Source organism: Nicotiana sylvestris, chromosome 5, assembly GCF_000393655.2.
Source record: "Nicotiana sylvestris chromosome 5, ASM39365v2, whole genome shotgun sequence".
NCBI lineage: Eukaryota > Viridiplantae > Streptophyta > Magnoliopsida > Solanales > Solanaceae > Nicotiana > Nicotiana sylvestris.
This window is the reverse complement of record NC_091061.1, coordinates 106415974-106437498: the sequence shown is the minus strand read 5'-3', so window position 1 is coordinate 106437498 and position 21525 is coordinate 106415974. Positions and strand designations below refer to the sequence as shown.

The window sequence follows — 21525 nt, the reverse complement described above, 5'->3', positions numbered from 1 at the left end:
CAGCGCCTCAACTTTGTCTACTCCCCTAAACGGCTTCCATGCCTACCGGTTTCGACCTTAGGATGGCATAGTTTGGGCTTAACTACTCTTAGTATTATTAGACATGGCAAACTTTCTCAAGATGTTCTTTATAACAGTACTATAACATGATAAACAGTTATGATATTCAAGAGATTATAAGGAATATAAAGGTTTAGTTAGACATGATTATGAGTAAACTTACTTGTTCTTGTAACTCGTTTGAATGATCCATAGTTGTTAAGACTTTGTATACAACTTCAGATATTTCTTAAGAGAGAGAGAGAAGATAAGAGAGAGAAGGTGAGGGTGTGTCCTCTCCTCTTCGGATTTACAAACTATATATAGAAAATTGAAACGACTCCTACTATTTACAAATAACTCTTCATGAACGACCTTTACTGTTCATGAATATGACTTATACTATTTACTTTACGACTTTTTAACATGACTCTTACTATTCATGAACGACCTTTACTATTCATGAATATGACTCGTACTTTACGACTTTTTTACATGACTCTTACTATTCACACTATTTTCTTTACGACTTTTTTACATTATTTGTTTTCAATAGCTGTCTTCCTTATTTGTCTTCTTGCTGATATCTTCATTCCAGTGCATCTTCATTCCAGTTGCACTTCTGGTACATGGTTATCTTCTCCGTTGCATTTAGAAAATATATGATCTGGATATTTGTGCCCTACTAATTTGTAGTATCTTGTCAATAATTCATTGGAAATAAATCCTTTCTTTAGTGCTCTTGTAGTTGGTTGTATCTCTGGTTTTAGTAACGATAAAATCCATTTTTGGACTTCATCCATATCTCCTTGTCGTAGTTCTCTTGAATTGGCATATATCATTAGCTGGTCTCTTGAGTAGTAGCTCCAGATAGCATTTTCTTGTAAATAATTGTTGGCTAGCTCTTGTATAATGGTTGCTATGCCAATTATTCTTTTGTTGGCATAAAATCCTGGTATCTCAATTTTCGGTATTTCTGGTTGTTGTTCAATTTCTTCTGGTATTATCATATCTCGTGTTAAGCCTATTTTTACAACTTGTATAATAGGTTTTATTTCATCATATAGTATCTCAGCTGGTGCTGTATAGAATTTTATAAAAAATAAGTTTCCTTTTGTAATTCTTTTGAATGTAATAAATGTTTTGTATAGCTCTGGTATTCCACTTATCTCTTCCCCATCATAGGTACATACCGTACTAAGTAATCCATAGTTGTAACATGTTTTTACTAAATTGGCTCTAGTTTTTGGCTGTGCAATAAGCCTATTATATCCTTGGAGTTTCTGGGTTATATAATCCTGTGTTGGATCTGTGGTAGTAGTTGCTCTGGCGTTTTGGTTTAGGAATGTTTGAATTTTGTATATATTCTCAATATAGGTCTGAGTAATATGGTTGTATATCTTTTTGTTTTGGTGTAGGCTGTTGGCATAGGTTGAGGTTTGTGGTGTCGTAACTATTGTTTCTTTTGGCATTTTCGGAGTAATTGGTTTATCAAATATGTTGTTTAAATTGACATTGGTATGTGGCTTCTTGTTAACTTGTTTACTTATACCTGCAGATGTATATAAACCAACTGTGTTATGGGTTTTTTGGAGTTTCCCAACGTCTCCTTCTAACTCTGGAAGTTTAGAGTCTTCCGATCGACTTAGCTCCGCATTTTTATAGTCATACTGCTGACTTGACTGGCTTTTCTCTAGCTGTTGTAATCTTTTTCCCATGCCATCCATCTGTAAAGATAGCGTAGTAAGGATTGCAAATATATCTTTTGATTCTTGGCTTTCATCTGTTTGGGTACCTTTGTCTTGATAGGTAGTCTGCAATAACATTTTTGTCAGTTCTTATTACTTCAATTGTAAATGTAAAATTCTGTATATTTAATACAAGTCTTCTTATTTCCTTTGTAGTTACTGAATCTTGTACTTTCCGTGTTATCCACCATTTTACTTGTGTATTATCTGTTCTCACAATAAACTTGTTATAAACGATATATGGCTCAAATGATAACAAACATTTATATAATCCAAATAGTTCTTTCCTATTTATCTCCCATTTTAATTGTGGTTCCGTATATGATCCTGAATAATATCTACAATGGTGTCAATCTTTTCATTATCATATTTATATTTTAGAACTCCTCTATAGCTGTGATCACTAGAATCAGTTTCTACTATGTATGGGAACTGTCTTTTTTCATCTGGAAAATATAGTTTTGGTAATTTTTTACACATATTTTTTATCTTCTTTATATGTATTTTATCTTTTTCGTCAAAATGGTATTCTACATCCTTTTTAAATTTTTTCTGTAATGGTTTTAAGTTCTCTGCTAATTTAGGGATATATTCTCTTACTTGGTTAACCAATCCTAAAAATGATTGTAACTTCTTTTTTGTATCAAGTGTTTCATTTAAGTTAATTATTTTTTGTACTATATGAGTTTGCATTTTTATTCCATTTTTATCTATTTGTATACCTAATAATTCTATTTGATTTTTCATTACTTCTGCTTTCTTTTTACTTAAACCAATTCCTGATATTTCTACAATGTGTATGAATTATTCTAGTAGTTTTATATGTTCGTTCTCTGTTCTAGAATATAACAGTATATCATCTATATATATTATACAATTTTCTAATTGGTTAAAATAGTTATCCATAAAATGTTGGTATCTACCTGGTGCATTTTTATATCCAAACGGTAATACGTTCCATTCGTAAAATCCTTGTGGTACTGTGAATGCTGTTAACTTTTTAGATTCGTCTTCTAGTTTTAAATGGTAAAATCCTGATTTACAGTCAAATTTACTAAAATAGTTATATCCTTGTATTTGTCTGATTTTTAGTATTTTATTTGGTATCGGATAATTATATGTTTTTGTTTTTGCATTTAAATTTCTATAATCTACAACCATACGACTTTTTCCTCGTTTTTGTTCGCTATGCTTATTTACTATAAATGATGGGCTAGTGTGTTTACTATTACTTTCTTGTATGTACTTATTGTCTAACAATTCCTGTATGTGTATTTTAAATTCTGTTAGATCATTAAAATTGTATTTCAATGGTTTCTGTGTTATTATACTATTTTCATCTATTAGTTCAATTTTTATTTTTGTTTTATGCTTTTCCCAACCTTGTAGTGGATTATCATTATATAGTAGTTCTAATTTATCTTGGAGTAGTTTTATCTTATTTATTGAGAAAATGATTATTTCTATATTATGGTTGCTTTGTATCATATTTTCTAATTTCTGGGTAATTTTTTCACTTCCCTTAATCCAGGGTGTTGTTTTTCTCACTTTATTATTTACTCTTTTTGCTCCTAATTTTTGCTTACACGGGGTAGTAAACCACCAATGTGTTTTTGTTATAATATGTGGGTATAACTTATCTAAAAATGGCATTCCTAATAATATATCCTTATTTGTGAATTCATAACTATATATTTCTTCTATGGTTAATATTTTATACCATATTTGTATTTTTAGATTCCTTACTTTGTATGTTATCATACTTCCCTCATTGTTAAATCCTGTTACTACTATGAGTTTTTTTAGCTTTTCCCATTTACTTTCTGGTAGACAATTATGCCTACACATGTTAGCCTCTGCTCCTGTATCCATCATAGGTGTATAATATCTATTATAGTATCCTTCTATTATTATTTTGGCAAGTATGTATATTTTTGGCATTATATTAATGTTCTTTTTATTATTATTTTCTTATTTTCATAACTTATTGTTAATTGTCTATCTTCTAATTTATATGGTTTGACTTTTTCTAACCATTTTATTCCTAGTGCAATATTTTTATCTCCTTGATATATTTTAAAATTTATTAATATTGGTATGCCTCCAATAATTAATTCTTTTTCAGTTGTTTCTTCATTTTTTCTTAATGCTTTTGGTAATTCTGAAATTTGCTGTTCTATCGTCACTATCTCTTGTTCTGGTATTAATTCTCTTATAACATAATTCTCTTCTTGCCCTGTATTTATTAATATTAAATATTTTCTTTGGTCCATTATTCCTGTTATATAATAATGATGTGGGGTTATTTCTTCTATTTTTTGTTCTATTAATTTTTGTGGAGTTATGTAATCTATTCTTCTTGATGTACTTCTTGATGTACTTATTCTTGACGATGTCTCTGGTATTTCATTATTTGTTCGTTTTGACGTGCTTAATCTTTCTTTTACTATTTCTAAATCTTCTTCTATATCCATTTCCTTATAACTATAATCATTGTTGTCTATAACTGATACTACTCTTTCAAATGGATTTTCTATTTTTATTTTATTTATTTTATTTTTAGTTGTTATCTTATGTTTTGTTGTTAAAACATATAGATTTTTACATCTTGCTGTAAATATCTTACTTCCTGGTGCTAGTTCTATTCCAGACATTTTCCAGTATAGCACTAATGATTTATCTATATTTTTATCATCAATTGCTACTGAATAGTTGGCACTTATTATGAATTTGAATTTTTGGTATATTAAGTTACCTCTTACTGCACTTATTATACTCTTTTCTATAGGTTGTACAATTCTATCTTCTGCCAAGTATATTTCTATAGGGGTATCTATTCCTTCTCTAAAACATGCTTTTATTAGTATCTCCGTTCCTCCTAAGTGTACATATTTTATTGGATTTTTTGCTTTTATATCTTGTATTTCTTTGTTAATAGTTTTTTATTTAAAATTGATATTCTTGCTTTACCTTTAATGTATTTACAGTCTATTATGTGTTCTCTTTGGCTTACTACATAATATTCTTCTTTTTGTCTTTTAAACCAATTCTTTAGTGTTGGTACTTCTAATATTTTGTCTATGCTTAGATCCAATTCTTTTCCTTTTATTTGTTCAATTATAGTGGCGTCAAAAATTATTTTTGTTCTGAAGATTGTTCATCTTGGTGTTCTTCTTGCTGTATAATTTGTATGTCTTTTTCAGTCATAATTATCTTCGTCTGATTCTTCTATTTCATTATTATTTATATCCTTTTCATTCTCTGAGAACTCGTTTTCTGATATCTCATATATGCTATCTTCACTGCCTAATTCATAATCTACATATTCTATTTGTGTATATTTATCATTGTCTATCATTATTTCGGTAATTTGTTTCTTCTTTGGGTTTTTTGGTAATCTGCAATCTTTAGCTAAGTGTCCTAGCTTTCCACAATTGTAACAAGTACATTCTGTTAGTTTTTTCTTTTTTCTATATGGTTTTTTATATTTGTAATTTTTTACATAATATCTTCCTCTTGGTTTCTTATACTTATATTTGGATTTATATCTTTTTCTCTTTCCTTCTTTTTTGTAATATTTATCTGTGCAGCCAAATTGGGGTGCTATTATATTTTTGCAACATGCCAAATTTTTTACTAATATTTTATCCATTTTGATATTTTCTTTATATTTTTCACATAATTCTATAAACCAGTTTTGTAGAAATTTTATTCGAGCTCCTAGAGTATCTGCTAGTTCTGCTTCATTCCAATTTTTAATTATTTTTGAGCTAAACGGTTCTGGTAATTTTGTAAAATATAATTTTCTTATCTCCTTACTTTCATCCGGACTATATGTTCCTTTATAATAATAGTCTCTAAATGCACAAGTATATTCGTCTATATAACACATATTACATATTGCTAATTTTGTCATTAAATTTCTATTTGTAGTCTTTTCTTTATTTTGTTCTTCTACTTCTGTTGTCATACTACTAAATTCATTTCTTATTGCTATTTCATATTTATTCAATATATCTGTAACTGTTGTTGCAGCTGTACCATCAAGTTTTTTATTACTTCTTAATGTATCTAAGCTTTCACTTGATAAATTTTGTAACCATAGTTTTACCGTTCCTATGAGTGTTCTTTCTATATATCCTGGTGTTTCAGGTATTACTATTTTATTATTTATTAGTTGTTTTGAGATGTACCCTATCCATAATTGGATTGTTTTATTTATATCTGCTACACAATCTAGATCTAAAAAATTACATTGTTCAGTTATTTGTCTTGGTGTCCATTTCCTATTTAGCCTTTTATCCCATAATATTTTATTTCTATCATATGAATCATAACTTACTCTGTAGTAGGTTGGGTTTAGTTGTCTTGGATTTTTTACTCCTGATGTACTTGGTTTATCTTCGGCCATATCCCCTGTATTTATTTCTGGATTTATTTTTATCTTTTGTGTTTTTTCTATAAGTTCTGTGTACGTCTCACTTGTTTCTGAATAGTTTTCTACTAGATCTTTGTCGTCATCACTTTGGTCATTTATTTCATTTATGCTTATATTTGGTGGATTATCTTGTACCTCTTCTAACTGTATTTTAAATTTTTCTATCTCATTTGTCAGTCTTAGCTCTTGTTCTTCTTCTTTACGTTTTTCTTTTTCTTTTAGTTTATTAGCATATAGCTGTTTTAGCATTTCTAATTCTGTATTTTAGTGTTTTTTACTTCTTCTATCTGTTGTATTTTTTCTTTAGCTTGCTGTTGTATTTCTTTAATTTCTCGTTTTCTGTCTATTTCTTCGTTTTCTTTTGTTATTCTAACCATTGCGGTTAAACTATCTTCTAGTTTTACAGTTTCTTTTTCTAACATTAAGTTCAGTTTATTTCCTATTTTCTTGTATCTTCTTCCTAAGTTGGAAAATATTATTGTTATTTTTAATCCTTCTGGATTTTCATATGTTTTTTCTTCTAGTGCGAATTCTTCTTTATTCATCTTTTATTTTTAAGATGGCAAATATATTTATATTCTGTTTTAGATATTATATCAATTAATTCAGACAGCCTAGCTTTGTTTATTTTTGTAATACTTAGGTATTCATATTCTAGGTATAGTTTTTTCAGTTTCTTTCTTATTTTCCTTGATTTTTTAGCTATTTTAATCTGCATATTTTCTGTAATTGACGCACTGTTTATGGATATTTTTTGCGGATTTGTACTATCAATTTCAGTGTTATTTTCCATGATTTTACTTCTTAGAGTAAATGTTTATTTATCAGTTTCATAGATCTGATACCAATTTTAAAGGTAGGTTGTGGCAAGCGGAATTAGCCTTGAAAGTTCTTTTATATTTTCTCCTATATACTCTAAGTATTGGATATCTTGGGTCTTTTGATATTCTTCTATATTATCTTTTAATAATAAAGACAATAAATTTATATTTTCTAAAGTTTGTAACCAGTGCTTGATATATTCGTAGTTGATCATTAATCTGAATATAAGTCTAGTTCATATAAATCTAAGATATCTATTCCTTCTGATAGAATTAGTCATGTATATCCTTGTTCCATTATGTTAATTATTTCAAAAGAAATTAAAATATCGTAAATTTTTCTTCTAATGTCGTTATTAAGTTGGTTCAAGGTATATAATATGAGTATTTTGTAATCATTATTGTTATCTAGTAAATAAGTGGGGTTGTTCATAGGATATTATTATTTTTCAGTATTATTCTTATCATGTTTTTACTAAACATATTCCCTCTAACCTCTTTGTTTATCATAGCGTTCATCATGTTTTAATAGGTTATACTGAACAATCTTTTCTGGTCACTACCATGTTTTTCTTGCTTCAATCATTTTCCCTAACAGCGCCTCAACTTTGTCTACTCCCCTAAACAGCTTCCATGCCTACCGGTTTCGACCTTAGGATGGCATAGTCTGGGCTTAACTACTCTCAGCATTATTAGACATGGCAAACTTTCTCAAGATGTTCTTTATAACAGTACTACAACATGATAAGCAGTTATGATATTCAAGAGATTATAAGGAATATAAAGATTTAGTTAGACATGATTATGAATAAACTTACCTGTTCTTGTAACTCGTTTGAATGATCCATAGTTGTTAAGACTTTGTATATAACTTCAAATATTTCTTAAGAGATAGAGAAGATAAGAGAGAGAAGGTGAGAGTGTGTCCTCTCCTCTTCGGATTTACAAACTATATATAGAAAATTGAAACGACTCCTACTGTTTACAAATGACTCTTTATGACTGACCTTTACTGTTCATGAATATGACTTATACTATTTACTTTACGACTTTTTAACATGACTCTTACTATTCATGAATGACCTTTACTATTCATGAATATGACTCATACTTTACGACTTTTTTACATGACTCTTACTATTCACACTATTTTCTTTACGACTTTTTTACATTATTTGTTTTCAATAGCTGTCTTCCTTATTTGTCTTCTTGCTGATATCTTCATTCCAGTGCATCTTCATTCCAGTTGCACTTCTGGTACATGGTTATCTTCTCCGTTGCATTTAGAACATATATGATCTGGATATTGGTGTCCTACTAATTTGCAGTATCTTATCAATAATTCATTGGAAATAAATCCTTTCTTTAGTGCTCTTGTAGTTGGTTGTATCTCTGGTTTTAGTAACGATAAAATCCATTTTTGGACTTCATCCATATCTCCTTGTCGTAGTTCTCTTGAATTGGCATATATCATTAGCTGGTCTCTTGAGTAGTAGCTCCAGATAGCATTTTCTTGTAAATAATTGTTGGCTAGCTCTTGTATAATGGTTGCTATGCCAATTATTCTTTTGTTGGCATAAAATCCTGGTATCTCAATTTTCGGTATTTCAGGTTGTTGTTCTATTTCTTATGGTATTATCATATCTCGTGTCAAGCCTATTTTTACAACTTGTATAATAGGTTTTATTTCATCATATAGTATCTCAGCTGGTGCTGTATAGAATTTTATAAAAAATAAGTTTCCTTTTGTAATTCTTTTGAATGTAATAAATGCTTTGTATAGCTCTGGTATTCCACTTATCTCTTCCACATCATAGGTATATACCGTACTAAGTAATCCATAGTCTTAACATGTTTTTACTAAATTGGCTCTAGTTTTTGGCTGTGCAATAAGCCTATTATATCCTTGGAGTTTCTGGGTTATATAATCCTGTGTTGGATCTGTGGTAGTAGTTGCTCTGGGGTTTAGGTTTAGGAATGTTTGAATTTTGTATATATTCTCAATATAGGTCTGAGTAATATGGTTGTATATCTTTTTGTTTTGGTGTAGGCTGTTGGCATAGGTTGAGGTTTGTGGTGTCGTAACTATTGTTTCTTTTGGCCTTTTCGGAGTAATTGGTTTATCAAATATGTTGTTTAAATTGACATTGGTATGTGGCTTCTTGTTAACTTATTTACTTGTACCTGCAGCTGTATATAAACCAACTGTGTTATGGGTTTTTTGGAGTTTCCCAACGTCTCCTTCTAACTCTGGAAGTTTAGAGTCTTCCGATCGACTTAGCTCCGCATTTTTATAGTCATGCTGCTGACTTGACTGGCTTTTCTCTAGCTGTTGTAATCTTTTTCCCATATCATCCATCTGTAAAGATAACGTAGTAAGGATTGCAAATATATCTTTTGATTCTTGGCTTTCATCTGTTTGGGTACCTTTGTCTTGATAGGTAGTCTGCAATAACATTTTTGTCAGTTCTTATTACTTCAATTGTAAATGTAAAATTCTGTATATTTAATACAAGTCTTCTTATTTCCTTTGTAGTTACTGAATCTTGTATTTTCCGTGTTATCCACCATTTTACTTGTGTATTATCTGCTCTTACAATAAACTTGTTATAAACGATATATGGCTCAGATGATAACAAACATTTATATAATCCAAATAGTTCTTTCCTATTTATCTCCCATTTTAATTGTGGTTCCGTATATGATCCTGAATAATATCTACAATAGTGTTCAATCTTTTCATTATCATATTTATATTTTAGAACTCCTCTGTAGCTGTGATCACTAGAATCAGTTTCTACTATGTATGTGAACTGTCTTTTTTTATCTGGGAAATATAGTTTTGGTAATTTTTTACACATATTTTTGATCTTCTTTATATGTATTTTATCTTTTTCGTCAAAATGGTATTCTACATCCTTTTTAAATTTTTTCTGTAATGGTTTTAAGTTCTCTACTAATTTAGGGATATATTCTCTTACTTGGTTAACCAATCCTAAAAATGATTGTAACTTCTTTTTTGTATCAAGTGTTTCATTTAAGTTAATTATTTTTTGTACTATATGAGTTTGCATTTTTATTCCATTTTTATCTATTTGTATACCTAAGAATTCTATTTGATTTTTCATTACTTCTGCTTTCTTTTTACTTAAACTAATTCCTGATATTTCTACAATGTGTATGAACTTTTCTAGTAGTTTTATATGTTCGTTCTCTGTTCTAGAATATAACAGTATATCATCTATATATGTTATACAATTTTCTAATTGGTTAAAATAGTTATCCATAAAATGTTGGTATCTACCTGGTGCATTTTTATATCCAAACGGTAATACGTTCCATTCGTAAAATCCTTGTGGTACTGTGAATGCTGTTAACTTTTTAGATTCGTCTTCTAGTTTTAAATGGTAAAATCCTGATTTACAGTCAAATTTACTAAAATAGTTATATCCTTGTATTTGTCTGATTTTTAGTATTTTATTTGGTATCGGATAATTATATGTTTTTGTTTTTGCATTTAAATTTCTATAATCTACAACCATACGACTTTTTCCTCGTTTTTGTTCTCTATGCTTATTTACTATAAATGATGGGCTAGTGTGTTTACTATTACTTTCTTGTATGTACTTATTGTCTAACAATTCCTGTATGTGTATTTTAAATTCTGTTAGATCATTAAAATTGTATTTCAATGGTTTCTGTGTTATTATACTATTTTCATCTATTAGTTCAATTTTTATTTTTGTTTTATGCTTTTCCCAACCTTGTAGTGGATTATCATTATATAGTAGTTCTAATTTATCTTGGAGTAGTTTTATCTTATTTATTGAGAAAATGATTATTTCTATATTATGGTTGCTTTGTATCATATTTTCTAATTTCTGGGTAATTTTTTCACTTCCCTTAATCCAGGGTGTTGTTTTTCTCACTTTATTATTTACTCTTTTTGCTCCTAATTTTTGCTTACACGGAGTAGTAAACCACCAATGTGTTTTTGTTATAATATGTGGGTATAACTTATCTAAAAATGGCATTCCTAATAATATATCCTTATTTGTGAATTCATAACTATATATTTCTTCTATGGTTAATATTTTATACCATATTTGTATTTTTAGATTCCTTACTTTGTATGTTATCATACTTCCCTCATTGTTAAATCCTGTTACTACTATGGGTTTTTTAGCTTTTCCCATTTACTTTCTGGTAGACAATTATGCCTACACATGTTAGCCTCTACTCCTGTATCCATCATAGGTGTATAATATCTATTATAGTATCCTTCTATTATTATTTTGGCAAGTATGTATATTTTTGGCATTATATTAATGTTCTTTTTATTATTATTTTCTTATTTTCATAACTTATTGTTAATTGTCTATCTTCTAATTTATATGGTTTGACTTTTTCTAACCATTTTATTCCTAGTGCAATATTTTTATCTCCTTGATATATTTTAAAATTTATTAATATTGGTATGCCTCCAATAATTAATTCTTTTTCAGTTGTTTCTTCATTTTTTCTTAATGCTTTTGGTAATTCTGAAATTTGCTGTTCTATCGTCACTATCTCTTGTTCTGGTATTAATTCTCTTATAACATAATTCTCTTCTTGCCCTGTATTTATTAATATTAAATATTTTCTTTGGTCCATTATTCCTGTTATATAATAATGATGTGGGGTTATTTCTTCTATTTTTTGTTCTATTAATTTTTGTGGAGTTATGTAATCTATTCTTCTTGATGTACTTCTTGATGTACTTATTCTTGACGATGTCTCTGGTATTTCATTATTTGTTCGTTTTGACGTGCTTAATCTTTCTTTTACTATTTCTAAATCTTCTTCTATATCCATTTCCTTATAACTATAATCATTGTTGTCTATAACTGATACTACTCTTTCAAATGGATTTTCTATTTTTATTTTATTTATTTTATTTTTAGCTGTTATCTTATGTTTTGTTGTTAAAACATATAGATTTTTACATCTTGCTGTAAATATCTTACTTCCTGGTGCTAGTTCTATTCCAGACATTTTCCAGTATAGCACTAATGATTTATCTATATTTTTATCATCAATTGCTACTGAATAGTTGGCACTTATTATGAATTTGAATTTTTGGTATATTAAGTTACCTCTTACTGCACTTATTATACTCTTTTCTATAGGTTGTACAATTCTATCTTCTGCCAAGTATATTTCTATAGGGGTATCTATTCCTTCTCTAAAACATGCTTTTATTAGTATCTCCGTTCCTCCTAAGTGTACATATTTTATTGGATTTTTTGCTTTTATATCTTGTATTTCTTTGTTAATAGTTTTTTATTTAAAATTGATATTCTTGCTTTACCTTTAATGTATTTACAGTCTATTATGTGTTCTCTTTGGCTTACTACATAATATTCTTCTTTTTGTCTTTTAAACCAATTCTTTAGTGTTGGTACTTCTAATATTTTGTCTATGCTTAGATCCAATTCTTTTCCTTTTATTTGTTCAATTATAGTGGCGTCAAAAATTATTTTTGTTCTGAAGATTGTTCATCTTGGTGTTCTTCTTGCTGTATAATTTGTATGTCTTTTTCAGTCATAATTATCTTCGTCTGATTCTTCTATTTCATTATTATTTATATCCTTTTCATTCTCTGAGAACTCGTTTTCTGATATCTCATATATGCTATCTTCACTGCCTAATTCATAATCTACATATTCTATTTGTGTATATTTATCATTGTCTATCATTATTTCGGTAATTTGTTTCTTCTTTGGGTTTTTTTGGTAATCTGCAATCTTTAGCTAAGTGTCCTAGCTTTCCACAATTGTAACAAGTACATTCTGTTAGTTTTTTCTTTTTTCTATATGGTTTTTTATATTTGTAATTTTTTACATAATATCTTCCTCTTGGTTTCTTATACTTATATTTGGATTTATATCTTTTTCTCTTTCCTTCTTTTTTGTAATATTTATCTGTGCAGCCAAATTGGGGTGCTATTATATTTTTGCAACATGCCAAATTTTTTACTAATATTTTATCCATTTTGATATTTTCTTTATATTTTTCACATAATTCTATAAACCAGTTTTGTAGAAATTTTATTCGAGCTCCTAGAGTATCTGCTAGTTCTGCTTCATTCCAATTTTTAATTATTTTTGAGCTAAACGGTTCTGGTAATTTTGTAAAATATAATTTTCTTATCTCCTTACTTTCATCCGGACTATATGTTCCTTTATAATAATAGTCTCTAAATGCACAAGTATATTCGTCTATATAACACATATTACATATTGCTAATTTTGTCATTAAATTTCTATTTGTAGTCTTTTCTTTATTTTGTTCTTCTACTTCTGTTGTCATACTACTAAATTCATTTCTTATTGCTATTTCATATTTATTCAATATATCTGTAACTGTTGTTGCAGCTGTACCATCAAGTTTTTTATTACTTCTTAATGTATCTAAGCTTTCACTTGATAAATTTTGTAACCATAGTTTTACCGTTCCTATGAGTGTTCTTTCTATATATCCTGGTGTTTCAGCTATTACTATTTTATTATTTATTAGTTGTTTTGAGATGTACCCTATCCATAATTGGATTGTTTTATTTATATCTGCTACACAATCTAGATCTAAAAAATTACATTGTTCAGTTATTTGTCTTGGTGTCCATTTCCTATTTAGCCTTTTATCCCATAATATTTTATTTCTATCATATGAATCATAACTTACTCTGTAATAGGTTGGGTTTAGTTGTCTTGGATTTTTTACTCCTGATGTACTTGGTTTATCTTCGGCCATATCCCCTGTATTTATTTCTGGATTTATTTTTATCTTTTGTGTTTTTTCTATAAGTTCTGTGTACGTCTCACTTGTTTCTGAATAGTTTTCTACTAGATCTTTGTCGTCATCACTTTGGTCATTTATTTCATTTATGCTTATATTTGGTGGATTATCCTGTACCTCTTCTAACTGTATTTTAAATTTTTCTATCTCATTTGTCAGTCTTAGCTCTTGTTCTTCTTCTTTACGTTTTTCTTTTTCTTTTAGTTTATTAGCATATAGCTGTTTTAGCATTTCTAATTCTGTATTTTAGTGTTTTTTACTTCTTCTATCTGTTGTATTTTTTCTTTAGCTTGCTGTTGTATTTCTTTAATTTCTCGTTTTCTGTCTATTTCTTCGTTTTCTTTTGTTATTCTAACCATTGCGGTTAAACTATCTTCTAGTTTTACAGTTTCTTTTTCTAACATTAAGTTCAGGTTATTTCCTATTTTCTTGTATCTTCTTCCTAAGTTGGAAAATATTATTGTTATTTTTAATCCTTCTGGATTTTCATATGTTTTTTCTTCTAGTGCGAATTCTTCTTTATTCATCTTTTATTTTTAAGATGACAAATATATTTATATTCTGTTTTAGATATTATATCAATTAATTCAGACAGCCTAGCTTTGTTTATTTTTGTAATACTTAGGTATTCATATTCTAGGTATAGTTTTTTCAGTTTCTTTCTTATTTTCCTTTGATTTTTTAGCTATTTTAATCTGCATATTTTCTGTAATTGACGCACTGTTTATGGATATTTTTTGCGGATTTGTACTATCAATTTCAGTGTTATTTTCCATGATTTTACTTCTTAGAGTAAATGTTTATTTATCAGTTTCATAGCTCTGATACCAATTTTAAAGGTAGGTTGTGGCAAGTGGAATTAGCCTTGAAAGTTCTTTTATATTTTCTCCGATATACTCTAAGTATTGGATATCTTGGGTCTTTTGATATTCTTCTATATTGTCTTTTAATAATAAAGACAATAAATTTATATTTTCTAAAGTTTGTAACCAGTGCTTGATATATTCGTAGTTGATCATTAATCTGAATATAAGTCTAGTTCATATAAATCTAAGATATCTATTCCTTCTGATAGAATTAGTCTTGTATATCCTTGTTCCATTATGTTAATTATTTCTAAAGAAATTAAAATATCGTAAATTTTTCTTCTAATGTCGTTATTAAGTTGGTTCAAGATATATAATATGAGTATTTTGTAATCATTATTGTTATCTAGTAAATAAGTGGGGTTGTTCATAGGATATTATTATTTTTCAGTATTATTCTTATCATGTTTTTACTAAACATATTCCCTCTAACCTCTTTGTTTATTATAGCGTTCATCATGTTTTAATAGGTTATAGCCAGAAAGCACCCAACAGCAACGATTCCCGGTTTATTGATTGATGTTGATAGAGATTTGGATAATGGGTTCGAGAGGTTGTTTAGTGATGTTAACATGGTGGAAACTGGAGAAGGATCAAGTCAAATGGATGTGCAATTCGTTGGGCCAAGTGCAAAGATCAGTAATTTGGAAGCTACTCCTCTTCCTACTCGGAAGGAGCTTTGGTAGTGGGCTTTGATTTTTCTTTCAGTTTATCTAGATTATTCCAGGGTTGTAATCCAGATTCTATGTTTCGTCCATTTGGATGTATTAAACCTTGTTATCTTTAAAATTCAATGAAATGCAATTTCCCTTTTCTTTGTCATTCCTAATAATTTTCTTTTTGTTTTTCTTTTCTTTTTTATACAGTTCTTTTTACGCTGGTTCTAATGACATTGCATGCATAAGGAATCCTCAGCCCAGTCTTAAACATGAATCTGATTTTGAAATAATAATTCAAGAAGTAGATTGTGACTACGAATCGGAATACGATGAGGATGAAGGCTTCGAAGATATTACTAAGGAGTTAATTCACTTCAAAGAAAAACCCAAACCCAACCTGAATGAAACAGAAGCCGTCAATTTAGGGGATGCAGATAATATCCGAAAGACTAAAATAAGTGTCCACCTCGAGCCAAAGATCCGGGAAGAGTTAATCAAAGAACTCATCGAATACAGAGAAGTTTTTGCGCGGTCATATGACGACATGCCGGGTTTAAGAACTGATCTAGTGGCCCACAAATTGCCCACTGATCAAACGGTTCCCCCTGTCAAGCAAAAATTGAGAAAGTTCAAAACTGATATGAGTGTGAAGATTAAATAAGAAATCACCAAGCAGTTGGATGCAAAGGTCATTCGGGTCACCCGATATCCTGTCTGGTTGGCTAATGTTGTGCCTATGCCGAAAAAGGATGGCAAGATCAGAGTATGCATCGATTACCACAATCTTAACAAAGCAAGTCCGAAGGTTAACTTCCCACTACCCAATATCCACATTTTGATCGATAATTGTGCCAAGCGTGAGATTGAATCTTTTGTGGATTGCTATGCCAACTATCATCAGATTCTAATGGATGACGAAGATGCAAAAAAGACGACATTCATCACGCCATGGGGAACTTATTGCTACCGGGTAATGCCATTTGGTTTGAAGAACGTTGGGGCAACTTATAGGAGGGCAATGACTATTGTGTTTCATGATATGATACACAAGGAGATTGAGGTATACGTAGAGGATGTGATCATAAAATCAAAGCATTAGGCCGACCACATTGGGGATTTGAGGAAATTCTTCCAGAGGCTTCGCATGTACAACCTCAAGCTTAATCCTGCCAAGTGCGCATTTGGTATTCCATCCGGAAAGCTGTTGGGGTACATAGTCAGCCGTCGAGTCATTGAGTTGGACCCGTCAAAGATCAAAGCCATCTAAGAATTGCCACCCCCGAGGAACAAGACTAAGGTGATGAGTCTGTTAGGGAGGTTGAACTACATCAGCAGGTTTATTGCTCAGCTCACGACAACTTGTGAGCCTATTTTCAAGTTGTTGAAGAAGGATGTTGCGGTCAAGTGGACTGATGATTGTCAAGAAGCATTTGATAAGATAAAAGGATACTTGTCAAACCCCCCTGTGCTGGTTCCGCCAGAACCATGGAGACCTTTGATTCATTACTTAACAGTCCTGGAAAATTTATTTGGCTGTGTATTGGGGCAGCATGACATCACCGGCAGAAAGGAATAAGCCATCTACTATCTTAACAAGAAATTCACAGCTTATGAGGTTAAGTACACTCATCTGGAAAGGACATGTTGCGCCCTAACTTGGGTGGCTCAGAAATTGAAACATTATTTGTCATCCTACACTACTTACCTCATTTCGCGCTTGGATCTATTGAATTATATCTTTCAAAAGCCTATGCCGATAGGAAGACTTGCGAAGTGTCATACTTTGCTCACAGAGTTTGACATCATCTATGTGACTCGGACTGCGATGAAAGCCCAAGCATTTGCCGATCATTTGGCCGAAAACCCAGTCGATGATGAGTTCGAGCCATTGAAAACTAGTTTTCCCGATGAAGAGGTGATGCATATCGACGAAATGGAGCAGATTGAGAAACTAGTTTGGAAACTTTTCTTTGACGGGGCTGCCAACATGAAAGGAGTTCGAATAGGGGCTGTGCTTATTTCTAAAACAGGGCATCACTATCCTGTTACGGCTCAACTTCAGTTTTATTGCACCAATAATATGGCTGAATATGAGGCATGCATTTTAGGTTTGAGGCTAGCTGCAGACATGTATGTCCAGGAAGTTTTGGTCTTGGGAGACTCGGATCTTCTAGTACATCAAATTCAAGGAGAATGGGAAACACGAAATTTGAAGCTCATACCGTACTGACAATGTTTGCATGATCTTTGTCAACGATTTCGATCAGTGGAGTTCAAGCATATTCCAAGGGTCCATAATGAGGTTGTCGATGCTTTGGCTACCCTGGCATCAATGTTACACCATCCGGACAAAGCTTATGTCGATCCTATGCATATTCAAGTCCGAGATCAGCATGCTTACTGTAATATGACAGAAGAAGAACTTGATGGCGAACCATGGTTCCACGATATCAAGGAATACATCAGAATGGGGATATATCCAGTGCAAGCCACAGGGGATCAAAAGAGAATAATTCGACGGTTGGCAAGTGGGTTTTTCTTAAATGGAGGAATTTTGTATAAAAGAACTCCAGACCTTGGATTGTTAAGATGCATAGATGCTAGACAAGCTACGACTGTCATGTCCGAAGTACATTCGGGAGTCTGCGGGCCACATATGAGCGGATATGTGCTGGCAAAGAAAATTCTCCGAGCAGGTTATTATTGGCTCACCATGGAGCGAGATTGTATCATTTTTGTGCACAAATGTCATCAGTGCCAGATACAAGGAAATTTGATTCATTCTCCACCATCAGAATTACACACATTGTCAGCACCATGGCCCTTCATTGCTTGGGGCATGGATGTCATTGGACCAATCGAGCCAGCAGCATCCAATGGGCACAGATTCATTATGGTGGCCATTGATTATTTTAACAAGTGGGTTGAGGCTAAAACTTTCAAGTCTGTAACCAAGAAAGTAATGGTTGATTTTGTTCACTCAAATATCATCTGTCGATTTGGAATCCCAAAGGTGATCATCACGGATAATGGTGCTAATCTTAATAGCAATCTGATGAAAGAGGTATGTCAACAGTTTAAGATTACACATCACAATTCTACCCCATATCGTCCCAAGGCGAATGGAGCAGTCGAGGCAGCCAACAAAAACATAAAGAAGATACTTTAGAAAATGGTAGAAGGTTCGAGACAATGGCATGAAAAATTACCATTTGCATTGTTGGGTTATCGCACTACTGTCCGTACTTCAGTAGGTGCAACTCCTTATTTGTTGGTATATGGCACTGAAGTAGTAATACCTATAGAAGTTGAAATCCTGTCCCTTCGGATTGTCGCTGAGGCTGAGATTGATGATGATGAATGGGTCAAAACCCGTTTGGAGCAGTTGAACTTGATTGATGAAAAACGATTGGCAGCAGTGTGTCATGGCCAGTTATATCAAAAGAGAATGGCAAGAGCATACAACAAGAAGGTGCGCCCCCGGAAGTTTGAAGTAGGTCAGCAAGTGTTGAAGAATATTCTTCCACATCAGGCTGAAGCAAAAGGCATGTTCGCCCGGAATTGGCAAGGGTCATTCATTGTGACCAGAGTATTGTCCAATGGTGCTTTATGTTTAACAGATATCGAAGGAAAATGCATAGACATGCTATAAATTCTGATGCAGTCAAGAGATATTATGTATAATTTCTTTGGTATAATTGTTGATTATTTGTATTTGGCATTATTTCGAAGAATGAAATGACGAAGACAATTTGTTCTGCTATCTAAACACTTTACCCTTTTGTTCCTCTTTTTGAGCCTTATTTATTTCTTTCATACCCTTCTTTTGGAATCAATAACGAAAAAAAGAGAAAAGAAAGATAGAAAAGAAAAGAAGCGAAAAGAGAAAGTACAAGAAAACAAAGAAATTTGTGTGAACTACATTTGACCTGATTCTTGTTAAGGATACATAGGCAGCTTCATGGCTCGATCATAGTAAAATAAAATATCAAAAGATGCCCAAGCAAGAAATTGGGCAGAAGTTGTGATTGTGATAAGAAATCTGATTCCAAAAGTTATAATTCTAACCCATTTGAGTTGCTTGGAGCCTTTTCGATACCCTTTTCTCTCCAAACATATCCAAGAACCCACATGGCTATCCAAAGAAAGACCTCCTGATCCGTCTTCGAGAGATGCCAAATCAAGCAAGTAAAGAGAATTCATATCATGGGCAACACTCTGGTTTAAGCAAGAGAAATCAAAAAATGAGAGAGTCGTATTGGTGAAAACCCTCATGGGCACCATGAGGCGACGAAAGTTGAGAGAAAGTAAAAATGAGAGAGTCTTATCGGTGAAAACCTTCGTGGGCACCATGAGGCGACAAGAAATCGAGGAATGAACAAATGAGAGAGGTTTGTCGGTGAAAACCCTTCAGGGCACTACAAGTCGAACAAGGTTCGTAAGTTGGCAGAAAGTAAATTTAGTTGTTTAATTCTTGGAGTACAAAGTAAAACAATTGGAAAGGAGATTGGTTAAATAGACTGGGCTGATTAATCCAAAATGCATACCACGATAATCGGTGCCAGTAACTGCCCTCAGATAAGTTTCTTTTCCTATCTCCAACAGTCATCCAAATTTGGATTTTTCTTCTTTATTCTTAATTCCCAAAATCATCGCATTTCATTGCTATTAATTTTATTCCTCTAAAGCTCTTCCAAGGTTAGCCTTGTAAGAAGGAATTTCCGAGTTTACTACCAGTTTCAAAATTGCACACAGTAAAATACGGCTAGGACATGCCGGAGATAATATGATGAAAAGTGGGACATAGGGTGTAAACAAAGGTTATATCGGTGGAATGGTTCAGTAATGTCGTGGGAGATGTACATGTTCAGGCAGAAAGGTCGGAAGTGGAGAACAACAGTTGGGGGATCCTGAAGTTAAGGATCAGTCAGAAGGTCAAAACAATCATTCGACCAGTTCGAGGAAGTCGGTCAAAGCAAGGCATGGCAAAGAGAAAACCATCCCCAGCAAGAATGCCACAACTAACCACCACGTTTTAAACTAACAAGGTTTTCTTTGATTTGAAACAGGGGCAAAGATGGCATTTGTTTCAGGAAGCACCCTATAAGGAAAGAAAGTACCATGCAGGTTTGATCGCAGAAATTTCAGGACCCTCCTGGATAATGGGACTTAGCTTTAATTCGAAATATTCATGAGTACAATATCTAGCATAAGCTCTACTTTGTGAAAATATAAGTTGGTTTGAATTTTTTTTATTTGTTTCTAAGACAAGACACAATTCAAAACTTCAAGACCTTCCTGGAAAATGGGACCTAAGTTAAAATCCAAAACAATAATAAGTAGTAAATATAAGACAAATGTGCACCAAAAGGAATATAAGTTGGATTCAAAGTTCGCATAAGAGTTTTCAGGACCCACCTGAATAATAGGACGTAACTTTAAGCATTCCATTAGATAAGTAAGTGTTGTTATAAGAGAGTACAGTTTAGCGTTGAAATTGTCATTCGTAAGATAAGCTTTAATTCGAAATTTAAGGACCCTCCTGGATAATGGGATATAGCTTTAAGACTGTCTTACATAACAAGATTCGACGGAAGTCATACCTCTAAAAATATAATGTAGCTTTGGAAACTTACTAGAGATTTTCAGGACCATCCTAGATAATGGGATATAGTTGCAGATTGTTAGAGATATTTGGTAAAAGGATTCAATTAACACTCACAGATGTGCCCGGTTACCAAACTGGGGCAGAAAATTTTATTTTATTGTCTATTTTGCTGAAGTCAGATGCCCGTCTCAAGAACAGGGAAGAACAATCCGGATATTAAAGATAAAAAGCAAAGCATGACCAAGTAATCAAGGGCCCACCTGGAGAACAAGGGAAAACAAATCAAGTTTCAAGGAAGATTGGCACAAGTATTGGTAATTAGGTGCCCACCTGGAGGAACGAGGGAGAACAAGTCAAAGAAAGGCAGTTGCAAGAAGAAGATGATTCAAATTTCAGAAATCAGGCATCCACCTAGAAAACAAGGAAAAGTAGTTAAAGATTCAGCAATCAGGCATCCACCTGGAGAACAAGGAAAAGTAGTTAAAGATTCAGCAATCAGGCATCCACCT

General features: G+C 31.6%; 1 protein-coding gene and 3 pseudogenes across 1 annotated transcript; all 4 read right to left on the bottom strand.

Annotated features, from left to right (window-relative positions):
• Positions 1-644: 644 nt before the first annotated feature.
• LOC138891105 (uncharacterized) lies at positions 645-1865 on the bottom strand. Its single transcript, XM_070174080.1, has one exon. The coding sequence runs from the start codon at positions 1863-1865 to the stop codon at positions 645-647; it is 1221 nt and encodes a 406-aa protein (XP_070030181.1).
• Positions 1866-4986: 3121 nt separating this feature from the next.
• On the bottom strand, positions 4987-6770 carry LOC138891197 (uncharacterized; annotated as a pseudogene).
• Positions 6771-8283: 1513 nt separating this feature from the next.
• On the bottom strand, positions 8284-9504 carry LOC138891106 (uncharacterized; annotated as a pseudogene).
• A 3730-nt stretch (positions 9505-13234) lies between these two features.
• On the bottom strand, positions 13235-14410 carry LOC138891159 (uncharacterized; annotated as a pseudogene).
• Positions 14411-21525: the final 7115 nt, after the last annotated feature.